Source organism: Lepisma saccharinum, chromosome 9, assembly GCF_977018435.1.
Source record: "Lepisma saccharinum chromosome 9, izLepSacc3.1, whole genome shotgun sequence".
Taxonomy (NCBI): Eukaryota; Metazoa; Arthropoda; class Insecta; order Zygentoma; family Lepismatidae; genus Lepisma; species Lepisma saccharinum.
Genome location: NC_139237.1, coordinates 79,003,756 through 79,026,586, shown reverse-complemented (window position 1 = coordinate 79,026,586; position 22,831 = coordinate 79,003,756). Strand labels below are relative to the sequence as shown.

The window sequence follows — 22,831 nt, the reverse complement described above, 5'->3', positions numbered from 1 at the left end:
GAACCTTCGGGTTTAAGAAGGCTAGAGAGTTAGTTAGTTAGTTATAGTCAACCTCCGATGAGTTATTACTATGCCAGGGCTCTTGGGTTTAAATCCTGGACAGGGCATGGGTACTCGTTGTGTGTCCCTTCATCAATTTCATCATATGTTCCCTCATCCTCATCGTCGTGATTAGCCTAAGTAGCAAAAATCGACGCTAAATAAGAAATTTAAAGAAATAAAAAATAAAATCCATTTTTACATGTATTTATTAGTGGTGTGTGTGCGTGTGTGTGTGTTGGTTTGGGTGGATGAGTCGAGTCGCTGATTAAGTTTTTTCCTGTTTTCTTTCTGTAAATATTCACCTTCCTTCCTCTTCCAATCTTCTCGATGACTACCTTATCTCCTCTGTTCTCAATCTTATTTCCTACTTTATTTCTCTATTCATATAAACCCTTTTCTTTCTTGCTCTGTCTCCTACACACTCGTTCTTGTTACGTTCCTCTGTCACTCTTTATGCGCTTCTCTGATAACATGTCTATTTTAACACGATCCTCACTTATTTGTTGCCTTTTAAAACAAAAATGTGATCACCGGCATCTATTGTTGGGTTGATTCCACACACATATCCCACATATACATTCCACTCATGTAGCGTAGTGTTAACAATGTCGCCTTGTAATCAAGGGGTCCCGGATTCGACGGTGGAGACATTTTACGGTGGGTCATATCCAGTGATGTGCGTCTACGCGTAAACAACGATAGTCTACATTCTACACGTAGACTATTTTATACACGTAGATTACGTAATCTATGTAAACAACATGGCGAAAGGTGACAACTTAGCAAAGGGCGCCGTGGAATTAAAAGAAAATTATACTGCGTATCAGTTGCTGATGTGTGAGGACAACTTTTCATACGCTCCCTTCCAAATCCCAACAATTTCTCATCTAGGAAATAACCTAAGATAGGATATATTCTAGTGTTTTATGGAATAAAGACTAATTTTGCCCCACGACTGCCATCTGTTGTTTCTTTTGCATACTATTTATCTTCTTCCTTAGTTGATAATAGAAGAGAAGAGAAATTTTGTTGTAAATAGGATTCTTTTCAGTTCGTTAGGAACCAATGCAGTTGAAAATGTCACTTTCCCTTCATGAAACCCTTGAAAATTAATTTTAATGCACTTTAGATTGTCTACGTAGTCTATGTAAACTACAACCCAATGTAATCTACGCGTAGATTACGTGTAGACAACGCATGTAGACGTAAACTTATAGTCTACGGCACATCACTGGTCATATCCCACTTTAAGCTGTAGGCCTAGTACCGATTATGCTATCTAGCTGTGCAGGTCGCTCAGGGTCTTACGTTACCGTAAACCAGCCCCTGGCACTTGTTGCTGAAAGATGTAAACCTGGCAGGTGGAAAGAAAACAGCGCAACAAAAAAGATTAAAGGAAGCCACGCGATCAAATGGAAGGTTAAAACCGAGTTAACTGTTCCGTTGCAAGTTTTTTGACCAGTCTTGTCAAGTTGTAGGTCACTGTAAGTTTTTACAAAGGTCTTCTAGCGTCTTAGCACGAGGTGGTCGTTCTTTCAACTGTCAGCCTGAGGAGAACCTGATTCGTTTACCGCCCACTCACCGCAGTGCAGTGGCGACGCTAAAAGGGGGGGACTAGGATGGGCCATTCCCCTTCAAGTTTTCAGCAACAATAACGTATTTGCCGGCGTATAAGGCACACTTTTTCCCTTTAAAAATAGATCTGAAAAACAGGGGGTGTCTTATCGCCGTTGCTCAGGTTACACCATCAGGAAGAAGGAAGTTTCTGAATGGGTCAAAGCTTCATGGGATGCTGTGGGAACTAAGAAAACTAAACAACTAACTTAATTAATTTACGAAGTGTGGAATTATTAATTAATGCACTGGATGGTACAGAGGACAATTTGTTGTATGAGGTTTCAAATGACTCTTCATTTAGCTCTGGGTTTTAACGAAGAAGATAAAAATATATTCTTTCCTAGTTAAATTAGGTAAGTTGTGTGTCTAAAGTAGACCTACGTATTACCTTATATTTGAAATAGCTGTAAATTAATTATAATATTGTGATAAAGCTTTCTCCTCAAAATTTTGTACAAAAAAGGGGGTTCACCTTATATGCCGGCAAATACGGTATATAATAGCATCATTATAGCCATATACAATTTCGATCGTCTGAGAATTCTGCATATTCCCTATCTGCCATTCTGTTTCCCTTATAATTCTTTCCTCGCGTAACTACAGCTGTGATAGATGACGATATTACAAGAATGGTATGTATCCATAAGTATGTACAGGGTCTAGGTGGGTGAGGAACCTCGTGCATACAATATAGGCGGGGGCCTATAACTAAAAATATTCAGGGGCCTAAAAAAATCTTCTGTTTCTTATTCTGAAATACATATGTCTTATACGCGTATATTCACAACATAAACATGATTACAATTAATAAACATGAATTTATATATTTATAAATATATTAATGTATAATATTTATATATTTATTTCTATGTACCTAAATGGAATAAGCAAAACGTGAAATTTGAAAAACAATAATTACGTTAGGCTAATACTAGTAGTTTTTAAGCTATTGTTTCCTTTTCATTTCCGAATTGACACTTGTGCGACGTTCATTATATAGGATGGTGTAAAAGTAAGTTGACAGTCTTTCTTTCCTATTTCTTTTCAGGGGTGTGGTGAAAGAGAAGTTATTCCAAAGTATACTAAACCTACTTGGCATATGTCAACTGTGAACTGTCAACCTACTTTTGCACCATCCTGTATTTAATTACAAAATTGGATGTGCCCAATATCAATTATTTACGTATCCAAGTGGCAATTTTTAAGCATATTCAAATTCTATTTTGTTTGCTGTATTAGTTGAATTGTTTAATATAAAATAATATTTTCACTTCATGGCTTTATTCTGTAATTAAATTAATAGTTCATATTAAATTACTTTTGACCGAAATATTTCAACACGATTTTTATGTAGTGCCTTTTAAACCGTTATTTGGCGCGGGGCCCCCAGTTGACCTTCCCTAAGACCTATAGATACAGTGCACATAAGTCAATCAGATGATTCACAGAACTTTTTCATCATTGTTCATTCATTTAGGAAATGAATTCATGATAAATGAGGTAAAAAAGTAACAATGCAGAATTTCTGTTAGCCTATTCCACTTCTCACGGTGGAAAGGCAAAGGGCTCGATCAAGAAGTTAGGAACAACCTGTACGTACAGGGAAATAATCCGAGAACTACAACAATGAATCCAAATGAAACTTAATCAGGACGAAGTAACGACTTTCACAAACACACGATAGATAATGCTTTAAATCTTGGCAAATATTGATACAGACACAAAGATAAGGAAATCAATCTCTGTCGAACAGACTTCAATACATAGATAAGTGATCCTTGCTATCTTTCGAGAATTACACACACAAAAGCGTGTGTCACCTCATTACACACTGGTGATGGGCCATTATCGCCCAATAACAATGGTATGTGTATGAGAGATACGAGCATCCCCGCCCACTTCAAAGAAATTTCCGCGGCGTGTTTCTGTTTTCATGAGCTATTTCTCTGTGTAAAGTACACAGCAGCATTTATACGAGGGTGAGTCAATAATTACCAGTATGTGTTTCCGTTGGCAGTACTGTCGTTTTTTCGCAAGGATCACTGCTGGCCAAGAGAAAATGGCAAATGAAAATTTAGCAGAGAAAGAAAGATAGAATAGTGAATGCTTGGGAAACAATGGCACTGACTTCACATATAGGCTATATTAGGGGATAGAACAAACCTGGCATAAACTCTATATAGCATATAATGATAATGAGAAGAAATGTAATGGATTCGAAAATAAAGTCACATGCTGACAGTATATCAATAACAGTTGCATAAATTTTCTGAAAGAACGTGTTCCTTACTTCCGCGTTGAGTTGAGTTTGTGATTTAAGTCCATTTTTTGCACACTAAGGTTAATCGGAGCTGAATCAACAGCTTAAAGTTGGATCCGAACCACTAGGTGCCTCCACCGTGTATCGAACACGGGACCCCTTGATTACGAGGCGAACGACATACTCGTAACTTGCCTCCTGTGATCAGATCACAGATGGAGTTAAGGCAAGCCTATCCCCCATCCTACACACACACAAGAAGAAAATATAGATAAAAAAAGGATCTTTTAGCCCAAAATATGAAGGTTTCGTTATGTGTATACTAAATGTGACTGCCACCCCACATATACCTCACCCTGTGCCTCACTACTATTTTTCCTGGTACACCCAACAGCAAAAGAAACAGTAAGAGAATTGTCCATCATCATTTTCATTCGGTCTGTATTGCACAATATGAGAGGGCAATGCCTGTCTCGCACCAACATAATTCCATTCTATGAAACAACACAGGATGTAGAATAAAAAGTAATGGAAATAACAGTGAACAATTTGCCTACGCTACCATTATCTTTTCCGTTGGCTGTACCGTTACTACGTGGGATATTCTACTTTAGGCAACCACTAATATTGCTCGGCAAATTGTCCATAACTATTTTCATTATTTTTCTCTTACATCCTGCGTGTTTTTAAGCATTGGATTTTTATGTATGCTGGTGCAGAACTTGTCAACAGCTTGTTTTGAGTTTTATTTTATTTCTTGAAGCTGTTAATTGGGTCAAATAAAGTGCACGAACATGGTGAAGGACAATGTGCACTGTAATACTCGTGGATCCCACTGTACAACCCTTGTGTACGTTCATTAAGGATATCTAAAAAAATTAATATATGTTTTAGAGAAAAATAAATTTATCAAAACGCATATATATATTAAGCCGCGTTTACACCGGGGTTTGCTAACACGTGTACGGTACATTTCGAAAAACGATTGTGAATTTGTTATCAACATCTCATGTTAGCAACAGATTTCCCGTGTTGCCAAAAGAAATTTTGTTATCCACAAGAAGTCGGTAAAGATCAAAGAATGTTAGCAACATTTGTTACCAACACATGTCAATAGACCCTTTTCCATGTTAGCAACATTTCCCCCGCTTCCCCTCCCGCCACCATCACGCCAGTGACAGCCAGCCAGCGAGTGCGTGTTTTGTTTTGTAATATATTTATCATGGAAAATCTTTTGAGTGGGATGGAGTGGTCAAAGGATCAACTTAGTTGAATTGTTCCACGACAAGACTGTCCTTTGGGACCAAACTTATCCACAATTTAAAAGCCAAACTCCAACAGGTCACTTCCGCTACAATTAGCTCTTTCCCGAAGTGTCTCACCCAGAATCTTCTTGGTCTTCTCTGTTGCCACAAAATGACACATGCTGCCAAAGAGAGTCCTCCACAGTTGGCATCTTGCAGCCAAAATGTTAACAAAAGTTATTATTAACAAAAATATAGTCAAACTAGTGTTCTGGTTACCAACATTTGTTGACAACATCTGTCGTTAACCGTGTTGGTAACAAAAAGTTGATAACATTTGTTGGTAACATTCGGTGTATATGCGGCTTAAGAGTTCAGCCGATATACATGTATCGCCGGCCCCCGTGCCGGACACATCGCGCTGCGACGCCAGGGGTCTCGGGTTCGAATCCTGGCTTGGGCATGGACGTTTGTGATGTCTATTCATCAATTTCATCATATCATCACTCATCCCCATCTTCGCAAATTAGCCAAAAGTGGCACAAGAAGCGAAGTAAATAAATTAAATCAAATAAACAAATAAATACATGTATTGGTGTCGGAAAGTATAGATTAGAATTTATTTACCGATACCTTTGCCGTATTTTGGTACTTCATGGATTCCGCAAAAAATATCGTGCGACACTTTCGCGGAGTTTCATTATCGTGGAAATTATGCAAAATTTGAAGGTTTTTTTCCTTTGTTTTGCACCAGTTTTGTGCGAAAAACTTAACTTTTATAACGTGTATATCAGTGGCGTATGCTTAGTCCAAAACCTGGACTATCTCACTATGGTACGTGGTCCTAAGCTATGGAGGTAGAGAGAAGACTAGGCTCGCATGAACTCCCGAAGTTGTTACACGTGGTTAGACACACCAATTTTGCTCGCTCATTACTTCTTCAATGAATCCACGTTGCCATCCCAACGGCAGCCAGGTTGCAAACTTCTAATAATTCAGGTTGTCAACTTCTAATAATTCAGGTTGTCAACTTCTAATAATTCAGGTTGCCAACTTTCAATAATTCAGGTTGCCAACTTCCAATAATTCAGGTTGCCAACTTCCAATAATTCAGGTTGCCAACTTCCAATAATTCAGGTTGCCAACTTCTAATAATTCAGGTTGCCAACTTCTAATAATTCAGGTTGCCAACTTCCAATAATTCAGGTTGCCAACTTCTAAGAATTCAGGTTGGCAACTCCTAAAAAATCCGTTTTCCTACTTCAGAATCGCCATTATTTTCTTACTGAAATGGTTAAATTTGTTCAAAGTTTCTAATCGATTTTTATTCTGTATTTTACTCTCTAGACTTTTCAGAGAGCCTAGCTAGCCTAGAATATACGCTTCTGATGTATATTAATATTCTGAGGTAATTCTCAAATATCTTAAAAAGCAAAATCTTGGTAACGTGATGTATATAATTAGACTAATATTAATATATTTTGAACAACTTTCAATTATTATAATTTTCAAACATCGGTATCGGCTCAGCCTTAATACGGTACATAACTGGGAGTCAAGGGCTTATATATAGTTCACGTAAGGGGGGGGGGTTACCTTTTGGTATGATTAGAGGTCCATTATTTCAAAGTGAAAATCCAGGGCACTGCTGACCGGAACCTTGTTGGGGAGCGGAGGGGGAGGGGGGTACTGGACCTGACAAAGTTGTGTGTATGTAGTCACGAAGTCACGATACTTAGTATTGATACTTTTCTGTCCATCTTGTGTCAAACAACTTGAGGATGTTACGATGTTTCCTGGTTTTCTTGCACTGCGTTTTTAAAAACCAAATTTTTTTTAAGAAGACTGGAGGGGAAAAAATGATAACTGATTTGACAGTCCCAATGTAGTTTCTTATCGCAGAAATTCTAAAACTTTCAGGAAATCGTAGACATTTGGTCTGCAGTCGCATCTGGTGTGTTTAGTTACGTAATTTCCTTCCCTTCCTTATCTCGTCCTATACGTGTCCAATTTAAGAAAATAAACTAGGTCCGAAGAAATTGTTATGAACAAGCGGATGGAACTGGTAATCTGGTAATTTTACTGAACTAAAAGGGAGGTGGACCTGGTGAAACCCCCCCTTAAATACGACCATGTTGGGAGTAAATATTGGGCCTAACCTCTCTGCCATAATCCGCCAAGGTTCTTATAAAACAAAAAACAGTGACTTTACTTTGTGACATATTGTTTAGTGTAAATTTTAAGCAATGTGGCCCACGAATAATTAATCAAGTTTTACTTCGTCTACAAAAAGTTTGGACACCCCTCGAGAGGTGTTGAACCAAAGTCGGCTATCTATGCCTGTATTTAACATATATGTGTGAGGATATGAGACTCATTATGCACTTTTTATATTATTTGAAGGTTTTCGTCCAGTTATTGTTAGTAATAATAAAATGATGTATCTATTTCCCTAGGGTGACCAGACATACTCTTTTTAAGAGTATTATACTCTTTTAGAGGTTCATATACTCTATACTCTTTTCAATTTGCAAAAATCCCCAAATATACTCTTTTCCTTGATATTTAATTTCATTCATTATTTTACGCATAAATATGCGTTAAAATCCACAGAACGGAAAACGTCAAGATGTCAACAAACTTAGGTATTTACTCCTTACTCAAGAATTTCCTATGAACAATTTCAAGAGTCATTTTCATATTCCATCAAGAAGCAAAACATATTTCAAATTCATTGGAATTTAACGATAATGATATTTTTGACACTTATTGTGCAATATTAAAAGCCATTGAAAAACATCTTGAAGATTGGGAGGAAAGAAAAGAAACAATGATCGGTAAGTGGAGGTCAGTACAGGCTGGGTCAAATTTAAAAGTGATTGTGCCTGCGTTATAAAATTCTTCTTTACTCTGCCTGGTACAAATGTTGATTCTGAAAGACTCTTCAGTGTTATTAAAACTTATTGGCGAGAGGAAAAAAGTGAAATTCAATGTGGACATCACCTGTGAAGAGTTTGGACTGGCGATAAAGGACAATTTAAACATACTCAAGAAAGCAAAATCATCCCAGAAGTATGAATGATGGTGTCCATTGGTGAGAAAGTATTTGTAATTAGCTAATTACATTAGACCCATAAGTAATTTGAATCTGTAGAGTGTAGGCCTATTTTATAGGGGTTATAATAGAAGCAATAATAAATTACCACCCGTGTTTTAGTTTTCTTTTTATGTTTTGTGCATGCGCACCTTCAACCTATAGACTATACTCTTTTTGGTCAACAAATATCTGGTCACCCTAATTTCCCCCTAAAAAGAGAGCGGATTTCCAAATGTGTGCAACTCTTGTTTTGCTTGAATTTAGTATCGAATGGCAGCTTCCACTCCCCCCTCCCAGAGCAAAAACGTTGCTTATACACTCGTAGAAGCGTGAAAAGAACGGATATGAACAAGAAATAATGGATAATATACAAACCGTAAATAATTAAAGAGTAATCTTATACGAATTATGCATATATACACCCACAGGGACTCCCCCATAGCGTAATGGTAGCTCTGCCGTCGCCTTGTAATCAATGGGAGGCACGTTGCACAATGCTTCTCATCTTACTATAAACTGTAGGTCCAGTTCCGATTAACCCTAAAACTGACTTAAAACAAACTCTTGGCTATTCATAAACGTTATACCTTCACGTGTAAATTCAAGAATTAAGGAAATAACTGTCAAAGCAAAAAGTTTAATTCGTAAACTGATAAAAGAGTAAACATGTATGAACACGCTTTAAACACGTTCCCTTTCCCTCCAAATTTTCGTGTCACTGCTAAAATTTCTACAGAAGTCTAAATTCCTAGTCAATAATTCACGCTTAAGGAAAATTATTCCTACACTGAGTGTAGTACACTCCCATTCCATGGGGTACTCGGGCAGCACTACCCTCCCTCCCTGTGAACACACAAAGACTTGTTGATTGGGTTTAAAAGGGTTGATCAGGTGTTCCCTGCTAACTTCTGCTCACAACAGAAATAACGCTACAAAACTAGAGCAAGCTTCGTAAATGTAGGTCAAGTTACCAAAAGGCACACGCCCACACAATAATGTGCCTAATTATTTTCGCCAAGTGCAAAGCAGAAAGAGTTTTCATGTAGAAACTGTCAAAAAGATAACCCTTACCTTTCGCAACAAAAGTGGTCAGGCGATGTGGCACAACCCTGGCATCTAAAAAGATCCTCAGAAAAGTAAACAATGATCCACACAAACACAACACTCGAAAAAAACACACGTCACCAAACCGAACACACTATCTCGCACAACAATAACGACAGCGCATCATTTCACTGTCCCGGACAGGCTTACAGCCACGACGCGACTGCATCGTTACACCTGCTCCCTCTTGTGCAAGGTGTGCACGAAATATTAGCGAGTCTTTTATTTTCGCGTCTGAAGCATTACAAACTTTCAGATCGCATAAAAAACCAGTTTCTTTTTTAACAATTCACAGTTCTGGCCGCGTGCTCGACAAAGACAATCTGATCGCTCGAGTAGACCTTTTTGTGTGCGCCCTTTTTTTGTAGAATCAAACAAAACACGATCAACGAACGCAGCGCTTTGAAGTGTGCAAGGTAGAACAATGACAAAGAACAGCATGGGGCATGTGAAAGTTTTAGCTTATCAAAACAAGTCATTGGGATTGCGTCACAAGACAAACCTCTTTTGTTTATTAAAGTGCTTCAACTTTACGGAACTTTCAGGAAAACAGAACGTCGTAATAATACAGAAAATTTTGCTTTGATAACTAAGATTATTATCTTCAAATGAAGCACATTATAACTTATCTGAACTAATGTGTGCATGTACTTTCTTACTGTGGCCGTGTTTGAGGAGAGGGTTCAGTGGATCCAATCTCATCCAACTGATTTAGTAAACATTTTGCATTAATTTTATAACGAAATAAATTCTTAAAAGTGAATAAACACTGAAATGTTCAAGAGTGTTGTGTGAAAAGTTTATGTCATTTAGTAGATGGCATAATTTCTATTTCTTTAAATAGAAAATGTGGTTTCTTCAATTGTAGTTATTCACTTGTATTAATAACCTAATAAATGTATACATGTTGACATATTATTCATAAATAAATGTGCAATAAACATTAACTTTAATAAGAAAATTGTAATGTAAATTAGAATTAGGATAATATACGACAAACAATTCACAATGTTTACAATTATATTATTATGTAACTATAACCTTGTTAAAGCCATAATTAATAGTATAGCAACAACTAATAAAATTTTAGTTTCTTCGAAGACTCAAAACTAAATTCCCCCCTTTCTTTATGTACGTGTGTGTATGGTTTATAGCTTCCACTGGTGAGCAGTGGCGGCGATTAGGGGGGGACGAGGGAGGCAGTTGCCCTCCACTTTATCTGCTTTTTGACACTTTTTGCCCCCGCACTATGGCCTCTTAATGCTAACTAAGCCTTGTCTACCAAGTGATAGTAAACTGTCCTTGCTACCTGGTTTTGGCACCTATTCGCTTCTACAACAGCTAGCTAGAAAAGATTAAAACAAATCACAAGCTAACGCTTCGATTAATCATTCTTCAAGAGGAAATTTTTAGCCTCCTATGCTTTTCCAAATAACTCATTACCCCTAAAGAGTAACATCAATAAGATTATTATGTAGTAAACGAATATCAAGATTACAGAAAGAAGTGTCAATTTCAAATACAAATGGCTAACTTGAAATAAGATTTTTTCATCTTGGGGTTTGCGGCTTCTGTGTAACCACCAAGGTAATCTCGGTGTTGTATAAGGCAACTGGCAGAAATGCGTCACTGAATAATGGCGAAAATAAAATACCGCGAAATGCAACAAATGTGAAACCAAAGTACAGTAATAAGTGCGAATGGAATGAAAAGGTAAGAAACAAAAGTGAAAAAAGAGGAAAGAAGGTAAGGGAAATAGAGACGAAAGCGAGAAAAGGAAATGGAAAGAACACATGATAGAATGGAAGGGAGAGAACAGAATGGGAGGAAAGAAAAAAAGAAAGTTTAAGGCAAAAGAGAGAGAGATAGATAAGAAGAACTGATTTAGAAAAGGGGAAAAGGAAAGAAAGATAATAGTCTTGACATTTTCTTCAGTGTCAGTTTTATTTCCGATGACGAACAAATATATATATACACTAAAGATAAATAAGTAAATGTAGGCTGATGGGATGTAATTATTTTTTTATTCCAGCACCATGCCAACATCACCAATCTAGGAGAGCTTTCAGACCTAAGTGTCAAGTGACAGGCGACAGATGGAACGCGATATGGTGGTTTCACACCGAAATGACAAGCAATACGTCCTCTCCTTGTCTATAAGGAGCTTTCAGGACAAAAGCGACACACTACAAGCAACACGTGTCGCTTGGAAACGAACCCTCAGTAATAAATGCAACCTTTCGAACCGTAGCAACACGAAAAGCTAAAGCTACACGTGTCCCTTGTCGCTTGCATATCGATTGGACTGCGCCGTTTTCTTAATATCGTGCATCATGTAGTCTAGATCTGATGGTAGTATATGCTTTTATGGAGTTTTCACACCGAAGGGAAAAGCGACACGTAATTTGTTTGTTCCCAAGTGGCATGGGTCGCGAGTTGCTTGTCGCTGCAGTGTTAAATCTGTCACAGAGCGAAACAACAAGCAACAGACGACAGCTGTGGTTCACACTGAAGTGACAAGCGGCACTATTTCCTTCACTCTATAGCCAAGATTTCACCGCGCATACGGACAGAGGCGACACGTAATTGAGAAAGCAACGAGCAACACTTGAAGGTTGCCATGTCACTGCGGAACGAACGGTTTTATTTATTTCCGAAGGTTAATTTCCAAAGGCACGTATGGCCTGTCCGTTATTACTTCGATCTGAAAGCGCCACGATCAATCTGTGTGAGAATATACTTTATGCACCTAACTTTGCGTCTAGATGACGCCAGTGTGTTAAGGACCCGACAATTTTCAATATAGCCTACTTCTATGTCTGCGAGAATATGAATGATTTGAAAACAGAAAAATACATTTAATTGCCATTTATTCTGTTCAACTTAATTTAAAAACTCTTTATAGAAGATGTATCTCAAATCAAATATATACGTACTTACATTTTCCTAATTTGGTTGTTATGTTAATATCTTTGATATGTTTAAAACTAATGACCTTATATGTGTACATTTCAATCGTTGAGCATAACTAAAACACGAATAGCAAAAAACTTTATTTATGTTATTATTTTATGTATATACTGATTTAGCCAAACAAAAATGGCATGGAGCAAGGGTAGTTAGAGCCATGAGTATTTACATAAGAAGTTTTCAAAATTTAATTTTGATTACATAGTTGTATATTTTTTTATCATCCATTATTCATTTGGATGCAAACTATCCCCGATGCAGTACTGAAAACAAAGCATAGTGTATGGAAAATCAGCTTTCTTTGACTATTTCTTTTAAAATGCAATAACTAAACTATAATATTGCCAATTTCTTGCTTACAAAAGGGGTAGCATTGCTACGTAAACAACTGACTGTGTTCACATTAAAACTTTCTTAAAAAACTATAAACTTACTAAATGGAGTCCGTTTTCATTGAAAGTAGGTAAAAATTGAACCGGTTTCACCATGCAAGTAGCTGAGAAAGTGTAATCTGTCCTTTTATTTATTTATTTATTTATTTATTTACTTTTGCAAATCGCCATGCTGAAAATTGAATTTGAATTTAAAATTTTGGGTGCGTCAGCACTAAGGCTATTTTGCACCCGTCACAGTATACGTGGGGCAGCCCCTTATCTTTACACAGAACAACTCTAACGTTGCATAACTAAAATCATAAAATATTAAAATCTTCTGACTTTCGTTAAAATCTGAGGCTGTAAAGGAGCACTCAGCACAAATAAGGACAAAGCACAGGACAACACAAACAAAATTATACTGGCCATCGGGCCAGTCGCCAGAGCCTCGTTAGTCTGCAGTCCAGGATGTACTACGTGGAAGTGAGGTTGACTATTGTTTGGGTGCACTACGTGGAAGGAGCACCCCTTACACCCCTGCTGAAAATTGAGATAAGAAAGTTCGGAAGATAACAAATTTTGGTCAGCATCCTAATTTCATGGGCAGGCCATGTGGCACGAATGGGAGAGGAAAGAAGAGTTTACAGGATTCTTGTTGGGAAACCTGATGGTAAGAGACCTGTAGGAAGACCAAGACGAAGATGGAGGGATAAGGTTGAGATGGACCTAAAGGAAATTGATAGGGATGGGAAAGAGTATATAGATCTTGCTCAGGATAGGGACAGATGGAAGGCCTGTGTCGCTGCAACCATGAACCTTCGGGTTTAAAAAGGCTAGAGAGTTAGTTATCCCAATTTCTGAATAACATTTGCCGATTCTCGAAATTCTGAATACAGCCCCGACTATGTTAGGGCGCATGCGCTGTTTGGCCGAGTCCACTTGCAAAATAGGGTTGACGGCTTCAAGCTGAACGCACTCAATGCAGACCGGTAAGAAGAGTCCATGTAAATCGCCTCTTCCTGACAGAAAACCGACGTTTCAAGCGTAGTGGTGTACCGAGGTCGGATAGTGGTTGTGCATTAAAATTGCTTAATTCTCGTTCGATTTTCAATGCAGAAATCCGAAACAATCACATCATGGATGGATTGATTTCGTTCATTTTACATCGCTTTTCTGCTACTTTTGGCTAATCGCGAAGATGAGGTTGAGCGCTGATATGATGAATTTGATGAAGGGGCACTCATAAAGATTGCCCGGACCGAAATTCGAACCCGGGATCTCTGATGTCGTACCGAGCTGTGATAACCACGTCAATGAGGTCAGCTATCACTTCATGAAGAACATATACTTGCACGTTGGAGTCGCTGTGGTCTGTTCGGCGCCTGACTGCCACACGGTAGACCCGGGATCGATTCTTGGGGGTGAGTAATCTACGGCTGGAATTTTTTCCGGCCTTGTTACTGCATAAAGCAGCTCTGGGGTTCACCCAACTTCAAGTATATGAGTACCTAGGGGCAGCCTCGGCGGTGAAGGTGGCCGGAGTGTGGTGCTGATCTCATCATTCTCAAAAATATCCGAGTTACAGAATGTGTGGGGTCTCACCTCCACATACCTCTATATGCGTTTTAATGGCACGGTGGAATGTGCGGGGATAACTTTGCATTACCTTACCCGTGTACGTTAGGAATTGTCTGCGTTGAAATAATTTTTCCCACAAATTACATAATTAAATTATAATGCTTACCCGGGTTCGATTCCCGGGGTAATCGATTTTTCTCCCGTCCTGCCCCCGTATAAAGCAGTACAGGGCTCACCCAAATCAATGGGTACCTGGGAGAGGGGGTAAAGGCGGCCGGAGCGTGGTGCTGATCACATCACCTCCGAAATGGCCGAGATCGAGAATATGCAGGATGAACTTTACTTTTTTTTCACCAGTTTGAAGTTGTCAAATAGTAGAATTCTAAGAACATATTTATCGTACACCCAGCGCCGAAAGAAACAGTACGCGAATTGTCCACTATCATTTATGATGACAATGAATTGAAATAATAACTTCAATAAGCAAAGAACAATGCCTGCTTCGAACCAACATAGTTTCATTCTTTAAAGCAACCCAAGATGTACAATAAAATGTAATGAAAATAGCGATGGACAATTTGCCTACCACTATCTTTGCCGTTGACTGTACTTGTATGCTTGACATTACGGTATTGTATAGGTATTATCGATACATACCACTTATTCGTATGTGACCACTCGATTCTAAGTTCCAGCCTTCCTGTTGGCGTAGTTGTAATGTTGTCGCCTTGTAATCAAGGGTGTACCCGGTGTGGGCGGATCCCACTTTAAACTGTAGGCCCCCATTCCCCATTGGCTTATCCATGCACAAAATGGACTCGAATCAAACCAATGCAATGCTTTTACAAAGTCTACGATTCTAAGTTCTGTCTTGGTTTGGCTGTTACCTGTGGAAAATGGAATGCTTGTGTTTATTTCGTGACCTTCACGCTTCTGAGAAACGTGTGAGCTAGAGTTCTCAGCCATTAGCCACCGCAAGGCACGACAATGCTAAGCAACGAATCTCAGCCGTTGAAACCAGTTTCGCATTCCGGTCAGATGAATTACAGGGAATGAGAGTTTTCATTGATATACGCCCTTAATAAAGGGTGTTTTTTTTTAGAGTGATAGAACTTTCGATACGGATAGCTGTCTTTTGTTTTGTTTTGAGCACTTCGGAATTTGTATGGTGCACATAATCGTCCATCACAGCAAATTATTCGACGAACTATTGATAAATTTCGAACAACATTTACTCTACTCGATGAAACACCAACAACAAGACAAAGAAGTGTACGTACATACGAAAGAAAATATCGGTGCTGTCAGTGATAGTGTTGAAGAAGATCCGAATTTGTCTATTCGTCGCCGTTCTCAACAACTACATGGACAATTTTACGTAAATATCTTGGTCTACACCCATACAAGATCCAATTGGTGCAAGAACAGAAGCCGCAAGACCATAAGAAGCGTCGTTTGTTTGGTGAATGGTGCCTAAATCAATTGGAAACTGATCCACTTTTTTATCGACAAATTGTGTTTAGTGACGAAGCTCATTTCTCGTTAAATGGTGATGTCAACAAGCACAATTGCCGTATATGGAGTAAGACCAATCCTCAGGAATTACACGAGGCTCCATTGCATCCTGAAAAATGCACTGTCTGGTGTGGGGTACATGCTGGAGGCATCGTCGGTCCTTATTTCTTTAAAAATGAGGCCGGCGGGCGTTTTACTGTCAATGGTTGTCGTTACAGATCAATGATCAGTGATTATTTGTTTCCAAATTTGAATGACATCGACCTGCAACAGTTTTGGTTTCAACAAGATGGTGCCACACCTCATACTGCTACCGCAAAATTATTTCCAGAAATGGTCCAGTGAATAGGCCTCCAAGATCATGTGACCTAACGCCATTGGATTATTTTCTTTGGGGATATGTAAAGTATCTGGTTTATGCTGATAAACCAGCAACAATTGACGCTTTGGAAGCCAACATAACTCGTGTTATTAACGACATACGTCCCCAATTACTTAAAAAAGTGGTTCAAAATTGGACTGATCGAATCCGGTTCATCATCACAGCTACTCGTGGTGGACATATGCCGGAAATTATTTTCAAAAAGTAAATGTCAGAAAGTTACCTTTCAAATAAAAACACAATTGGCTTCAAACTTAATTTTTTGTGTGTTTTATTTCAATTCAAAGTTCTTTCACTCTAAAAAAACACCATATATATATATATATATATATATATATATATATATATATACAGAGTGTGCCATAAGTCAGTTATCACTAGTAATCGTTAGACTTTGTTTTGCATAATGTAGTGGAAGTCAGTTGTGAACTTGACTATTGCGTATTACCCATAAGTCAGTCGACACTAGAAGTTATTGGCAGACGGGGTACTACTGAATGGCCTCCACGATCCCCAGATTTAACACCCATGGATTTTTCAGTCTGGGGTATACTAAAAAATTAAGTTTATTTCGTCAAGATTCGTGATGTTGAACATCTGAAGGAACGAATCCAATCAGCATTTGAAAACCTACAGTCCAGGAAGATTTCCGACAAAATGTGTTCATCAGTGTTGAACAGATGTAATGTTTGCATAGAACAGTATGGAAACCACTTGGAGCACCTTTTGTAGGTTAATTGAACACTACATGTATAGGATGTCATACCTATGTTGTAAATTACATTTGTATTTCCATTTGTGAGCCTCCCCGATGGCGCACCAAATCAATCCAATCCAATATTTCCATTTGTATTTTCATTTGTTTAGTATTATTGAACGTAATGCATTTTTGACAACTGACTTATGGCCCACCCGGTATATATATATATATATATATGTATGTATGTACGTGTGTATGCGTGTGTGTGTTGACAAGTGAACCATGGTCCTCATCAATTTAGGAATGCCGTCTCATGTGCTGTTTGCTGAAATATCATTGCCTTGCATGCTGTTAATTCATTGGCAATCATTATTAACATCCGTATAGTTAACATAAGCTTATACCACGGACATTTCATCAACGGACACACAAATATACTAATCAAAAACTAGGTTTTCCAATTTATTAAATCTTGTACACGGTAACTGCAATCAAGAATCAACAATCTATTATTACATGAAATGACATTTAATATTTTCATTTCAAATTTTAGCAACAAATAAACAAACTAATGAGCAATTGGGAGTATTTTTAAGAGCTAATAAAAGGCCAGTATATACAGTAAAACATTAAAATATCACTAAAATTATAAAAACGTACGCTAGAAATGGTATGGTCTATAATATGCAATATGATCCACCCAATACATACACTAGCCTACAAAAAATTGTACATAAGTAATGCAATTGTGAAACTGAGCTCTTTTTAATCTTGATACGGTTTTGATTATAACACTATTTAATCAACTGTTCTATTATTGTCTCTTTCCGTTTTAAAATGGCTTCTAATCTACTAGAAATGTATTTGAATAAATAAAAGTAAATAAGAATTGAAAGAACTACTCCCGCACGTGTAGACCAATATTGCATAGTTGAAAATAAACGATTACACGAAAATTACTTCTAATATATGCAAGTATATGCACGTTAAGCTTAAATATACACTAATGTCTCAAATAATCATTTATATGCAATATAAAAACCACTCATTTCGAATGAAAAAATAATAATTTGTTGAAGCATATTTATTTTCTGCCCTCTTTAATTTTGGGGTTCTGTTTATGTCTCAAGGCATATTTCTGAAATATGTATTTTAGAAACAAAGTAATTTTCAAAAATTACAAATTTTAGAAATTATTTTGGAATTTTAGATCGACAGAGAGCATATTGGAAGAGCTCAAGTTCGATACATCGACTTATGTACTCAGTAGCGTGCCCAGGATTTTCGAAAGGAAGGGGTTAGGTATAAATTTGTTAGTAGTCAGCCCTTATTTTGCCATCTTTTCCTGCATTTGATGTTCTCTTTAGTAATACTGGGCCAAAGGGAGGGAGGTTATAACCCATATCAACCCTCCCTTGGGCACGCCACTGTATGCACTCCACTGAGGATATTGACCGTACTCTTGAACTGGCTACTAAGTTGTGAATAGCTTGCTCAGTTGGAAGAAGTTACCTAAAGAAGTCCTCTCGAATTTTCACAAGTGGTTTGTCGTTGTATTGCGCAGTTGCAACATAGGCATGAGACTTGCTGAAGATGTTGTTTGAGAATTGAAAGGCAATGGTTGTCAGCAAAGAAAGACGCAAAGTGCTCCCAACAAAAGCCATAAATCGTGATCGCAATTTTGAACCGGAGGCGTCAGTGCCAAGAAAGAACCTTTTGCAATGAGCATTTGCATGGGTCAACAAAGCGCTGGGACTGCTTGTAACTGGTACTTTGTGTACCAGGACCTTCCGTGCTTATTTCCGCCTAAATGACTTGGACACAGCTCAAGACCCTTATGCAAGAACTTTCGACAGATACAAATCGCGTCATATTCCACGGTCCGATGGATTGGTTCAACAGAAACTTCACAACGGTCATACTCATCCATTGCTAACGAGGTAAAGAGTAAAGCATGAAAATAACCTGTTCAGTGGCGGATTCACAACCATTTATGGGGAAGTTTTTCGTTTTAGATATCAGCGCATACTATGTTTGTTATGCTTGTTGACGATTTGTTGTTATAATGGCCGCATTTCCAGCTGACGGTTCGAAAACAGCGAATCATCGATCAGTTGAATTTTCGTTGACTGAAATCGGGCCTCCACAATATGGCTTCGTTGACACCTAGCACCCTGTGTTTGCATAATGGCAAAATCTAGTATAATTTGCAAACTAGTTTCTCTGGGAGGGACAAATTCACTTCAAAAGACGATAATTTGAGAACTATAAGTACAAAATTATATCCAGGTCTTATTTCCTGTACAGCGACATGCTTTCCCAAATACACCCTCTTCTCAGGGGCGTCGCCAATGCATGGGCGAGGGTGGGCTCTAGCCCACCTTAAAATAGTCACAGCCCACCCAAATACAGTAAAACTTCTCCTAACGGACACCTCCAAATTACGGACATTTTTAAATCCCCCGGCAGAAATCCATGGGGTTTAATGGCAATATTACTTCTCAATAACGGACATTCTTAATAACGGACGCAGACACTGAAAACTACCTCCCCATCGCAAATAAAACTTCTTAATAACGGACAGCCCGAAAGAAAACGGTCGCAATTCTTGGAATTCGACACAACAATGGCCAGTTCGAACTAGCGCGCATTGTTTCAAGTTACACCGAACGTATTTCTTTTTAAAACTACAGACAGTATTCTTTGTGGTTATCTTGAGAAGTGTGTCATTTTGAATGCAGTAATTTAACAAAGGATTACACTACTTGCAGCTATATTCTATTTTTTGAAATTTGTAATGTATGTAGGGATTTTTTAGTAAATTTAAATTCACCGTATGTAAGCCCCGCGACAGGTTAACCTTGCAGCAACTTTTCACATATATAGACCCAAACGTGCGCGCAGAAAATAGTTCCGCTGCAATACTGCGGATTTTCTCACTGTCTGTGATATGAACAGCTCGGCGGTTAAGGTGAGACCAGCACAGGAGATGCTGAGTGCCGCTCTAGAGTGGATTGATACATAAAACCTGCTGCAAACTTAACCTGTCGCAGGGCTTAGTACAGTATTTTGTTCCTTTAATGTAGGGAAAAAAACATTATGTTCGTAAAGTACGTATGCTTATCCTATTGTCTAACATCCTACACTTTTTTCTGAATAGCGGACACTTCTTAATAACGGATATTTATTTTTTCCCCCAGGCCTGTCCGTTATTGAGGAGTTTTACTGTAGAATGAATACATGATATACATTATTTTAATAACCAAAGTAACAAGCTAGTAAATAATTATAGTATAAAGCACACAAAGCGGCCAGAACTGTGCAGGGGCGTCGCTACTGGGTGGGCGAGGGTGGGCTCTAGCCCGCCTTAAAATAGTCTCAGCCCACCCAAATAGAATTAATACATGATGTAGCCTATATTATGTAGATAACGCAAAGCAGCAAGCTGGTAAATAATTTTAGTATAAAGCACACAAAGTGGCCTTAACAATTGACTACCATAACTCAGTTTCACTTCAAAAGTGAAGAACGTTTCTAGATTCTCCATTAGGTTGGTTCCCTTTCATTAACGTGCGCCAAAATCATCAAATTAAACTTATAACACATGTAAAAAACAATGAGTAAATCTACAAAAATATGAAAAATTTATGGAATAAATTTGTTCAAAATGGTTATTCCAGAATTCTTTTTACTATTCCGGTAACTGTGACTAAATGAGTTTTGGAAATTTAAATATTTTTTTAATATTATCAGTTGAATATAATTTTTCCATTGCTACGTATACAAGCTTTGTTTGTCTTGTAAAAGTATAGAGAAGATTTTCTTCAACCGATGAAAGCTTATTTCGCTTCATTTTTATAATATTAATTTTTTGTACAAAATACAGGAAGTTTATATGCCGATTTTTTAACACCAATAAAAATTGCATACAATATGTTTGTAATAATATTAATTGCATTATAAATATGAATTTGAGCGCCATGAAGAAGCTTCATTTGAGCACATCTCTAACACCCCTCTAAGTTGAGTTCAATTGTAAATCAAAAGAGAAATGACGGTACTCACCGGCGTCTCATCACTCCAGAATCCTTCCTCTATTCCCGTGATCCTGAAGAGCTTCTCCCCTAACTGGATCTTCTCCCATTCCAGTTTCCGGATTACCTCATCCTTCTCTTTCAGTTCCTGGAAGAGAAGGGCCGAAACATTAACCACAAGGGAAGAAAATCGTGAATAAAGAAATATCATACATCCATTATGAAATAGCGCAAAAGGAACCATAGAATCGAACATAAAAAGTGTTCAGTACTTTGTTAATAAAAGATAAATAAGCATACAAGTTTATTGCATCAAAGACGGCAATTATTGAAAAAGGAACCACAGGTAAAACAATAAAATAATTGAACAGGTAACAGACAGTATATTTGGGAAACCACATTTCACAGTTCGAACACCAAAAAAGATGATTACAAAAATTTAGCAAAATATAACAGATTAAATGGAATTTTGAAGAGAAATGTCATCTAATTTGTATTTCTTTTCAGATTTGTTTTTCAAAATTTCTCAAAATTCAACTTTGTTATATTTTCCTAACTTTTTCTCAATCTCATTATGTCATAAACATAATTTCAAAACTGGCATCTATATGCTAGCGAATGTTAAACTAGAATAAATTATTCACAAATGAGATTTTTGTAGACTTTAAGTGGAGTAATCTTACCAGACAAAATTAGAAATGAAGAAATCCGAAATAAATGAACGGTCGAAGCAATGGCAGAAGAAATTTTAAAATATCAGTTAAAGTGCAATGAACATGTTCTGAGGATGCCAGATAGTTGTTTGTTTTACTCAAAAATTATGAAATTACAGGCCAAAAGGTAAAAGGGGATTTCGGAAGACCATATCGTGAATGCAGTGATGAATTTTTATAGTCGCAGAACGGACTTTGCTTACCCAGACCTGCAAGATCTTTAGGCATTAGGTGGAAACGTACAGTGGCGCAGGAACGTTTTTCATTTGGGGGGGGTACAAAATTCAGCCTCCCATATTATATATACAGGGTGTCGCAAAACTCTTCCAACAACGCTTGGGTGCTGGTAGATATCATAAAAACAAGTAAGTTTTTCCTATAAAGTTTACCTCGAAAGCGCTTAGTTTCTGCGCTATAAGCGCTTAAAATCTATCCTGTACGTATGCAACCCAACACAGCAAACGCTTGCTCTGACATAACTACCAGGGGCGCGTGGCAGGGTTGCCACTAGCGTTCCTCGTTAAGAGAGACGACTTGAAAACAACAACCTGGGAGTCTTGCCTGAGCAAAATCCAAAACATTAATGATACTTGCGATGTTGTAAGAAGCATTGACAGTATTTATAAACTGACCAAGACAAATAATAGGCAGACTGAAATTCAAGATTACGTACTCATTCTAAAATATCTCCATAATTGATCGATTGATTTGGTTTATTTTAATTTGCTTTTCTGCCACCTTTGGCTAATCGCGAAGATGAGGATGATAGCTATGATGAAATAACATTGTCTAGGCCGGGATTTAAACTCGAGACACCTGGCGCCTTAGCGATCTCTGCTAACAACATCATCACGGAGTGTTTCGTGTATCATGCAATATCAACAATTGCAAGGGACACGTAAGATACGGGAAATCCACGAACGAACAAATGTAAACATGATGTGTTTGCTGCCTCGTTTCGAACTCGCAGACTGTAATGTTATTACAATGTATTTGAAAATTATTCCTATCTGTGCTACCGTTATTGCTAATCGTGTTCGTCCCATTAGGCACCCCGATGGCGCAGTGGTAGCGTCGTCGACTTGTAATCAAAGAGTCCCCGGTTCGATACCCTGTGGAGGCACATAGTAGTTCGGATCCAACTTTAAACTGTAGCTCCAGTCCCAATTAGCCTTACTGTGCATAAAATGGACTTAAAACA

General features: G+C 37.9%; 1 protein-coding gene across 16 annotated transcripts in view; it reads right to left on the bottom strand.

Annotated features, from left to right (window-relative positions):
• Positions 1–22,831, bottom strand: part of Rbp (RIMS binding protein) — a 390,147-nt gene that overhangs the window by 279,089 nt on the left and 88,227 nt on the right. For 15 of the 16 annotated variants that reach the window (XM_083128480.1, XM_083128484.1, XM_083128482.1 and 12 more), the window contains exon 3: positions 20,949–21,065. In XM_083128480.1, coding sequence (XP_082984606.1) covers positions 20,949–21,065 — 117 coding nt within the window. Of the gene's footprint in view, positions 1–9,331; positions 9,685–20,948; positions 21,066–22,831 lie in introns of those variants that run through there. The other variant, XM_083128494.1, reaches the window with a different exon arrangement.